A 9,812-nucleotide genomic window follows, 5' to 3' on the forward strand; every position below is an offset into this window, starting at 1 on the left:
GTGTCAGGCCACGGGTGGCCCTAAGCTCCAGGGTGGACTCTTGGGCTGGTCCTTGGAGGTCCTGTCTTGGTCCTCGGAGGCTGCTCTATGATGCGTCTGGGTTTAGGGAAGGGCCCCTGGGGGCCCGGGCTGGGGGTAGGGGAGAAGGCGCTCACCCCCTTGGACACGGCCTGGCACAGGTGCTGCATCCAGTCGGCCATCTCAGCCTCGCTGTCGGCGCTCAGCTCAAGGCAGGGCCGGTCGGCGAGGATGACCTGGAAGGCGTGGGGCCGATCCGTGGTGTTGGATCTCCGACAGCCACCGCACTGCTCCCCCCTGGGCCAGAGGAGGAGGGTGAGACGGGTCGAGGAGGCAGAGGTGGCACAGGGGAGCTCCTGGGGCTGGTCGAGGCCTGAAGACCTGGGGCTGCCCCAGAGTCTGGGGCTGGAGGACACCAGAGGGTGGTCCAGACCCCACAGCTGGGCAGCCCTGCCCCAACTCTTTTCTGTGTAGCGCCTTTAATCTCCAGGATTACCAAAGTCCTTCCGCATACTGAACAGGGCCAGGTGAGGGGTGGAGAATCAGCTCTCAGCCCCACCCTCTCAGAATCAGCACATGTTGCCCCTCGTGGGCCTGATGGTCCCTCCAGGTGTGTGTATGTTCATCTCCCCCTTAGGTCAGGCGCTTCCTAGGGAAAGGACTGCCTCCCCATCAGACTGGATCCTTTCCAGGCAGGGAGCTCCTTTTGCCTCCCCCAGGTTCCCCTAGAGCTCAGCAGACCCCAGGGCACTGAGTGGGGGTGGGGCTGAGTTGAGCCCCAGGCCCAGCTAGACCTTGACCTTCAGCAGCCACACAGGCCCCAATACCTGCCCAGCAACCCCATTGCCCAGGACACTTACCCCATGTTCACTGAGAGCAGGGGTGTCACGTCGGTGCGGTCAGGATATTGGTAGAGGATCCCGTTGCTGCAGGGGCACAATGGGGCAGGGGTGAGTCTGGGCTGGGATCTGGGGGCCTGCAGAGCCTACATCCTGGGGATCCTTGCAAGCTGGGGCTTGAAACCCAGAGGCCAAGGAGGCTGGGGTGGCTGGGAGGGTGGAAAATCTACAGAGGTACCACAGGGAATATGTACCCCCAGACCTGGGGACAGCAGCCCTAGTCTGCACCTGAGATGGCCTGGGCTTCCTTGGCCCTATGTGGCTGACACCACAGAGAAGTTCTAGGATCCCCGTGGGAAGGAGGGTGCTGTCCCCCACCCTAACCTCCGGCCAGAGCTCTCACCTGAGCACCACGAAGCAAGTCTTCCAGTGCTCCTTGCCCAGGTAGGAGGTGCCTGCCTTGTAATGCAGCATGCCTTCTTTGGTGATGGTGCCCTCGGGGGGTGAGCAGTGGCAGGGGGTGGGGCCCAGGAACTCGTCCTGGGGGTCCTCCCAGTGCACAAGCCCATAGAAGCGCACAGTAACAGCAGTCGCCTGGGGAGGGAGGGGGCAGGGTGAGGACACACCCCAGCTGGGGAGGCGGCTAGGCTGGGGTGGAGGGGAGAGCCTGCTGCAGGCAGATGAAGGGAAACATGAAAGACCGCTGTCTGCACCTCGTGACCCTGACACCAGGGCTCGCATCTCGGGGACAACAGCCTCTCCTCCCCGGGTTCTTACCTCACACTTAGATTCCTGGGCCACAAATTTGGCCAGAGCCAGCTTCTCCATGGTGGCATCAGTCAGGATGCTGGGGTAGGGGGGTTCCCGACAGCCCTTGATCATGGCTGACTTCAAAGAAGCCAAGAAGAACCTGTGCGGGGAGTGGGGTCTGCTGTCAGAGGCCTGGGGCCCCCACCTCTCACAGGGACAGGGCTTAGTCCTGAGGATGTCTGACCTGAAGGGGTCACAGGGTTTGAGGGGAGGGACCCATCTGGAACCAGAGCTAAGGTGGCTAAGGTGGCGGGTGGGGCAATGAGGTGGCAGCAGTCCTTGGTCATTAAACGGTGGTCTGGGAAACCTAACCCTTCACAATGGCCAAGGGACCTTGGGTCTTGACCACAAGGGAAGCCCGGATGAGGTGATGCAGCAGGACTCAGATGAAGACCCGACCTCAGGACAGACAGTTTTCCCACGGAAGCACGTGGTGCAGGAGTGGCCCCGTGGCCCCAAAGCAGGGGCTGTGCTTTCTGTCCTGTGGGGGTGATTCTGACAGCCCTCTTTTCCTCTGTGGGGGCCACTGAGGGTCTGAGGTCACCAGTCGGTCAGTGTGTCTGTCACCCCCCTGCTTCTCTGCCCGGACCGCAGGCTCCAAACGAAACACGTCTCTGTTTTCTACTTCTTCATAGCCCACTTCCCACCCTCCACCCCCAGGGGTGTGGCCAGGCCAGTAGCGCATGCTCTGTCTCCTGGCCGGCAGAAGGGGCGTGTCACTCACTCTGCCAGGGCCACGTCCGCTGTGTCCAGCAGAAACTGCTTCCTGCGGTTGGTGCACACCAGCTTCACCGTCTGTTGGTCGAGGCCCACCTGCCGGAAACCACACCCCACATGCACACGGAGCTTGGCCGCGACTGCCACAGGGGCAGCCATGGCCAGACAGAGGGCGGGCTGGGGAGGGAAGAAGCACAGACTGGGGTCACCAAGCAGTGGGCAGGGATGCTCGGATGTACAGAGAAGGAAGAGGGACCCATGGGCTTGGTTCTTATCCTTGGCATCCGGGGGGTAGATGAGAGCTGGCACCCCCCCGGGACTGAGGCCAGGGGCCGGCCTTGCTCTGCAGCTCTGAGGCTGGGTGGCCTGCGGAGCCCTACAGACAGCACACACCAGCCGCGGAGCCCGAACTCACCGACACGTAGTCGAGCTCATTGTAAGAAACAGCCTCTTCCACCAAGTATGGCTTCTCTGTGGCCCCTGAGAGAGGAGACCCCAGTGCTCGTTACCCCTGGGGGCCTCTCTGCCCTCCCCGTGCCCCATTTCCCAAGATCTTTTCTCAGTGAGGACCCGCCCTCGCCCTGCTATCTGAAATGATGGGGTAGGAGAATGACATGGGGTACTCATGGAGGGGCCCCCAGGCTCACGTCCTGGGATACTGACAGCCCCTTCCCACGTGCAGCGGAGAGATACTCGGGGGCAGCGGGGTGGGGGTAGAGGGGTGGGAGGCAAGAGGCTTTTGGTGGGGGGTGGCAGGTGCAGGGAATGAGGAAGCAGTCAGTCTCATCCTCCACGTGCCCTGGCCCAGCCCGGGGCGGCAGGCACCTTTCCGGAGCAGGTAGACATAGCAGTCTGTGAGCAGCACGTACAGCAGCTGCAGGTTGCCCTCCATGTGCCCGGTGCTCATCCGGATCATCTGAGGGGCCGGAGCAGAGAGGTCAGACCCCGAGGTGCACACCCCGCCCTGGACAGCCCGCGCCCCCTTCTGAGCAGGCGCAGGGCCCATCCAGCCATGCCCTCCCTGTGTGGCTCTTGCTCATTCTTGAGATCCCAGGACTTACTCTGAAGAGCTGCTCTTCGTTTTCTCGAAACACATGGATCATCAGCAGGAGCAGGTGATTGTTGTCTACTCTGTGAGGGGGACAAGTGTTGGGAGGATGAGGCATCAGCTAGAGCAGGGCCCACACAGGCGCACGGAGACGAAGGGAGCACGGAGATGATGCGCGCACGGAGGTGAGGCGACACCAGAGGGCCACACCCCTTCCTACCTCCCAGCCCAGGCTAGGTCTTCCAGGAGCTGTGCTTGGCCTACTTGGAGGGCAGATGCCCAGCGTGCCCTGATCAAGGAGAGCCATGGCTCACACATGTGGCGCAGACAGACTGGCTCACCTGAACTCTGCCGAGTGGGTCATCTCAGAAGGGCTCCCCTGGCCCTCCTCCACCCCAGAGTCCTCGGCGCTGCTCAGACAGGGGCTGGGCTGGTCTCCCTTGAGTCTGCAAAGAGCCTCCTGGGTCCCAGGCTCTGGCTCCAGCCCCTCACCGTCCTGGGGCAGCTGGGCGTCCAGTTCCTGGGCCTCTGGCTTCTGTGCCTCCCCCAGGGTGTCCTCTAAGGGCCGAGGCGTCTGTCCTGGTCCTCCTCCTCCCCCCGCCTCTTCTTGGCCAGCAGCCGCAGGGCTACCAGGAACATGCAGCGGTTGGCCAGGCCCTGCAGGGTCATGGTGGCCGCCACCTGATGTAACAGCACTTGGACTCTCGACGGTAAAGCGGTAGAAGTCCATTGGGGCTGGAAGCCCCTCACTAAAGTCGCAAAATGGCGGCCTCTCCGGGGCGTCCCCGGGAGAGCCGGTCCGAAAGGACTGGTCCGGGGGCTCGACGTGGGAGCGCCAGGTGGCCGGGTCCAGCTGCCCGTTCAGCTGGTCGATGACCTTACTCAGGGGCTGCCCCAGGCGCTCCATGGAGGTGTCCTTCATCTCGGGGATAAGGAGGCCCACCTGGCCGGGCTCTGAGCGCTCGCTGCCCTCCACTGTGCTGCCAGGCCCCTGTCCCTCCTGTGGCGGGGAGGCCAGGGTGGTGTCTGGGGAGCCCTGGCCAGGGCCTGGGCTGCTGACCACGGGGTCGCCATTGCCCTGCCGGGCACACGTGTGCTGGGTGGAGGCTGGGTGGAGTGGACTTGCTTCCTCATCTGATCTGGGCTTCTTCTTCTTGCCTGTTTTCTTCTTCTTGGTGACCCTGGATGGTAGTGATTGGGAGAGGTTTAAAGCTGGGTAACCGGTACCGAGGGCAACAAGGTGGGCTGGGTCAGAACAGGTGAACCTGCGCAAGGAGCTCAGAGAATCAGAGCTTCAGGAGTCCCAGGCAGCACTAGGCATGGGACCCTGGGCCAGGGGCCAACCGCGGCTCAGGCGCCGAGTACCTCCCGCTGCTGGCAGAGGCAGGGCCAGCATGAGGAAGGCACAGGGGAACCCCTGAGTGGGTCCTGTGAGTTCTAGCTGGTGGCACACTAGGGTAAAGTGCTCTCAGGAATGGAAACAGGCCATGGCTGGTCAGACCAGTGACCCCTCTACTCAGACTCCCCGCAGGAGGTGGGCTGACCCTGAGCTGACCTCACTTTACATTAGGTATTGAAATGGATAATTCAAAAGACTCAAATTCTTTTGAGCTCAAATTCCTGGCTCCGAGTTGGCTGGAATGGACCTGGCTAAGCAACTCTAGGTCTGAACCTCTCTAGCTGCTCTGGATTTGAACCAGCCTTTGGGAGTGGGACTCCTGGCTCCAATCACTGGGGAGCAACTCCCCCCACCTTGGGCCGGGAACCCTCTTATTCAGGTGGAGGGACTCAAGAGCAGGAGCCGGAGGAGGTCAGAGAGCCGAGGAGGCTCTTGGCCAAGCGTTTCCAACCTCGTCATCCACCTCCTCCTTCCTTCTACATCCCCGTCAATGTGATGAAGATGCTCTTCTTTCAGTGAGCCATGCTCAACTAGAATTGGTACAGATTTCAGAACTTGTGCATTGATGTCCAAGAACTCCCTTGGAAAGAAGTCCAGGCTGAAGGTGCTTTCTGGATGGACTGGACAAATGCCCCCGGCAGCCTAGGCCTGGCCCCTGAAGCCGTCTGTGTTGTTGCCTGTGCCACCCATCTTCTAGGCTCGGGCCCTCTTTTTCCTTTGATCAAAGAACTACTGAACAGGGAGGGGTACCTGGTCTCCAGGAAGAGGGCCAAATGTCCTCGGGGTGAAAGGGGGTGGGTCCTAGTCTGTGTGGACTAAAAAGTGATGCTAGGAGCAGACAGGAGGGACACCAGGACGTTCACCCAGCTTCTTGGGCCCCCTCCCCGCTGACCTGATGACCTCGAGCTCTGTGCAGGTGTCCGGTAGGTCTGGGGTGTGAGACTCCCCCTTCTCCTGAGAGCTTGTGTGCACAGGGGTGGTGTCGGAGGAGGATACAGTCTCAGCCTGGTCCTCATTGAAGGGGTTGTGGCGCTGGGTGGGACTCTTGGTGGAAGCCTTGCTGCTGGTTGGGTCTGAGGTGGTGGAGCGGGGGCCGCTGACAGTGTCTGTGAGGTCTCCGTCTGGGAGAACAGGAAACACGAGACAGCCCTTCAGACACCAGCTGGGGACCCCAGGCCCCCAAAGCATGCCTTATCTCGGGAGGGAGGCAGGCGAGTTCTTCCCAGAGCATTCTGACCGGGGTGGCCCCGTTTCAGGAGTGGAAGCCTCCTGCCAGCAGGACGTGGGATTTGTGCTTCAAGAGCAACTTGGAGGAACGCCATCGCCACCCCCTCTGGGTTCCCCCCTCTCACAGATCTCAACAATTTGGCCGAGTTTGAGTTAAGAGCCTCAAGGTTAAGCAGGCTCCAGGTTTAAGCCCTTGATGGCTCAGAAGATGGGCCGCACGCCTCGCAGGCTAACATGAGCCTCCATTAGCGCAACACGCCCTTAACAGGACTGAGATACCCAAAGTCCTCTGAAGGGACCCCCACGGTGGCAGATACAGAGGGACAGAGGAGGAGAGAAGAGAACCAGGATCCGAGAAAATGAGGGCTGCAGACGCTGAGAGGCCAGGACAAGGAGTCTAAGGCTGAAGAGCTGGGGGAAGGGCAGGAAGAAGGACCTAGAGCACAGTGAAGAGGGCAGAGGTGGGAGAAAGATGTGCAGAGTCGCTGCCCCCGCAGAGATGCCTCGTGGGCCCTTCTCCCCTGAGAGTCAGGTGCTGAGAACTTCATTTCATTCAAACCTCAGCCTGCCTACTGGCCCTCCCTGGGCACTCTCCCCCAGGGAGACAGGCCCTCTGGAGAGGAGCTGGTCTCTTACCCCCTCCCACCCCCTCTCAGCCCTCCCACCCTCAACTGTCCATCCCAGGTCCCTGGAACGGGACACTGAGAGGAGGGAGTGTCAGCATGGAAGCATAGGGGGTGTTTATCCAGTGGCAGATGGAAGGCCGCCCAGGCTGGCAGGATAGCTCGGGTGATGGTTGATGGCAAAGGACACAGGATGTTCATGCCCCACTTGCCAGCCTGCGCACATCTTGCTGGCCCTTATCTGCCAGAGGAGACGTGGTGCACAGGCTTCCCACCCTCAGCCTCATCTGGAAGGGCCCAATCTGGGAAGCCACGGGGTAGCTGTCTGCTGACGCAGCATGGCATCAAAAGTACATTGTCTTTTAATATAAGGCCAAAGGAGGGGGCAAAGAGCAGCTGCCAGCTCTGCTAGAGAAACATGAGTGAAATAGGAGCCTTTCTTCAAATCTCCAGGGACCCCCAGAACTTGTTTCTCAGATGCAGAAAAGCCTGCCCTTCAGTCTGAGAGGAGGCTCTTGCTAAGTCCACATGTTCCTGTTCGACCCCGAGAGGTGCAGCTGTCCAGGGGAGGGGTCCCAGGAGTGGAGCAAGCAGATCATTGGGCGTGGTGGGGTCCCGGCTGGGATACCCACCAGTTCTGTACATAAGCCAGGGCTCTTGGAAAGGCCTCCCCAGTCCCCACCCCAGGGCCCAGAGCTGCCTCCAAATCCTGCTCTTCTCCAGGTGTGAGAAGACAAAGCCACCTCAGGGGAGCTGCCAAACCGGCTCAGGGCATCGTCAGCGCTCCAGGAACCAGGAAAGTGGGTGGTCACTGCTGGGACAACCTCACCCCACCCCAGAGCCCAGCCCAGCCCGAGCAAGCAGTGCGACTGGGCTGTTAGTTCTCAGGCCACAGGAGCTCTGGAGGGCTGCAGAGGGTCAGGCCCTGCTTGTCGAGTGACTGCCACAGGAAAGTAGCTGGGTCAGGAGTGGGTTAGTTGTTAGACCTGGGAGGGTGGGGATCAATGCCCAGCATGTGAGCTGCAAGAAGAGAGGCAGAAAGGATAAATGATGTTATGATGGAATTCTGGATTTCAAGCTAATCTCAACTTAAAATGGGGGACTCCTTAATGCTACTCTCTTGGCCAGATAACATAAATTTATTTTTCTCAAAGCTATATCTTATTTTCCTCAAACCAAAGCTACTGCACACTCACATTACTTGGGAAAAGAGCCTCCATCATCCATGACTCAGATGACAGCTGTAACACAGGGGCCAGATCTGAGCAGAACCGCCGTCCCTTGGCTCAGGGTGACCAGCCGGCACCACCTCCTCCGGAGGCCGACCCCGCACCCACCCTGGGCAGAAGTGGCCCTCAGGGCGGGGCTGTTTATTAACAGGGGGTCTGGTTTTGGCCTCAGCTTTAAGGAGGAAGGATTAACCTTCTCAGAAATACGTCCTCTGCTTGGAATAGTCAGGGGAATCCCAAGAATAGCTTCAGGGCTGTTCTCAAGCCCAGAAGTGGCGTCACCAGTAGAAAAAGGCCCAAGCATTGCTGCTACCTAGTGGACAGGGTGGAAAGATGAACAGATTTCTTTTTTTTTTTTTAATCTTTATGGCCACGCTGCGTGAAATTTGGGATCTTAGTTCCCTGACCAGGGATCAAGCCCACACCCCCTGCATTGGCAGCTCAAAGTCTCAACCAGTGGGCCAACAGGGAAGTGCCTGACAGATTTCACTTTAGTTGACCTTAAAAATTCAAAGAGGATGTTTCAGCTGTGCTAGGGCAATTTCCCTCATTCAGACCTCAATCTCCTCCAAAAACACCCACGAGGAAGCCGTTAAGAAGTGGATCAAGCCGTCTGCACTGCCTCCTGATGTCTGTAACACAGAAGTGCGTCTGACCTAAAGGAGCTCGCAACCCCCATGTTCAAAGGCAGTGTTTTCCTGAACAATCTCCCCACGAGGGCCCCACAGCTGGTAGTCCCCGTACACGTCTGGTGCATGACTGGCACTGCAATCGGGAGGGGTGATCCGTGTGTCCCCAAAATGCGCTCAGCGACTCAAGGCCACGGCATAAAGGGAAGAATCTTGCACTGGGAGAAAGGGTTGGCCTAAGCCTCAAGGTCAAGTTCTACTGCAGAATTCCATCTGTCAGAACACCAGACTTGGCTTTATTACGATCATTGACATTATCATAAATAACAAGCTGATTCTGAATCATGCAGCAAGCTTGGTATGGAAAGGTTGCAAAACAGGAAAAGAGGGTAACAGCGGACTCTGTCCCACCTTCCCAGTCTGTGCTGGGTACAGACGGCACTGCTGGAAACACATCTCCAAAATCATAATCTACAAAAACGAGGGACAAAACTGAAGATTAGAAACACAGGTAGTTTGGCAGGACAGGGAGGGTGGGGGGCAACAGGGTGGGAGGCACGGGAAGAACACAAGAGAGGAAAAATTCAACTTTCCGTATTTTCTCTGACCACCTCAGGGGAACTTACAAGGAGCCCACCTGCTTCTCAGCTCGGGCACTGGCCCAGTGACCTCTGACCCCTAGGAAGACCTGCGGGCAATCCGTTCCAAGCCCGGAAGAACATGGCTCCCCTGCACCTAACCTCCTTTCCTACCCCTTGCTCTCCTTCCCGCCAAACCCAGCAGCTAAGAAGAGGTGGGCTCAAGGGACACCTCTGTCGCTGGGCAGTCTGGCTGCTCCCTTGAGGCCTGTCCTGCCGACTTCCCTGAGCCCGATCCAAGCAGACTGAGCTGCCATCTCCTGCTCCTATGAGAGTAATCCAAATCTAGCTAACACCAGACTGAAAGTAACTGCCCTCCCCGGGAGAGAGGACCACGTCACAGGCAGAAACAAAGAAGGTCAAGGTCTCAATGCTGATGCAATTCTGGGTGCCCCTGGGGCTGAATCGGTGCTTGGAGCGCCTTCGCTGGAGATGAGGTGGGGTGCAGTACATAAACGGCTCTGGTTTCCCGCATGGGGCAACAGCCAGTTTTACAAATCAACAGAGGCCAAAGGTTTGGAAGAAACCAGGCTGTTTCAACCAGCCGTTGGACTAAGACAACAAATGACTACAGACAGGAGGATGTTCTTTTTGGTCTTTGCTGCCACGTGTGTGATTGCCTCTGACACGCTGTC

At 58.9% G+C, this 9,812-nt stretch overlaps 1 protein-coding gene across 1 annotated transcript in view; it reads right to left on the bottom strand.

Moving 5' to 3' along the window:
* PLEKHM2 (pleckstrin homology domain containing, family M (with RUN domain) member 2) overlaps window positions 1-9,812 on the bottom strand; it is a 16,389-nt gene that overhangs the window by 2,174 nt on the left and 4,403 nt on the right. The window contains exons 7-17 of the mRNA XM_010850239.1: window positions 8,951-9,010; window positions 5,724-5,952; window positions 3,774-4,613; window positions 3,446-3,515; window positions 3,210-3,300; window positions 2,800-2,864; window positions 2,392-2,480; window positions 1,635-1,767; window positions 1,261-1,451; window positions 879-944; window positions 156-315 (exon numbers count right to left, since the gene is read on the bottom strand). Of these exons, the coding sequence (XP_010848541.1) occupies window positions 156-315; window positions 879-944; window positions 1,261-1,451; window positions 1,635-1,767; window positions 2,392-2,480; window positions 2,800-2,864; window positions 3,210-3,300; window positions 3,446-3,515; window positions 3,774-4,613; window positions 5,724-5,952; window positions 8,951-9,010 (1,994 nt within the window). The remainder of the gene's footprint in view (window positions 1-155; window positions 316-878; window positions 945-1,260; window positions 1,452-1,634; window positions 1,768-2,391; window positions 2,481-2,799; window positions 2,865-3,209; window positions 3,301-3,445; window positions 3,516-3,773; window positions 4,614-5,723; window positions 5,953-8,950; window positions 9,011-9,812) is intronic.

The sequence above is a fragment of the Bison bison genome, unplaced genomic scaffold, assembly GCF_000754665.1.
Source record: "Bison bison bison isolate TAMUID 2011002044 unplaced genomic scaffold, Bison_UMD1.0 scf7180017864289, whole genome shotgun sequence".
Classification (NCBI taxonomy): domain Eukaryota; kingdom Metazoa; phylum Chordata; class Mammalia; order Artiodactyla; family Bovidae; genus Bison; species Bison bison.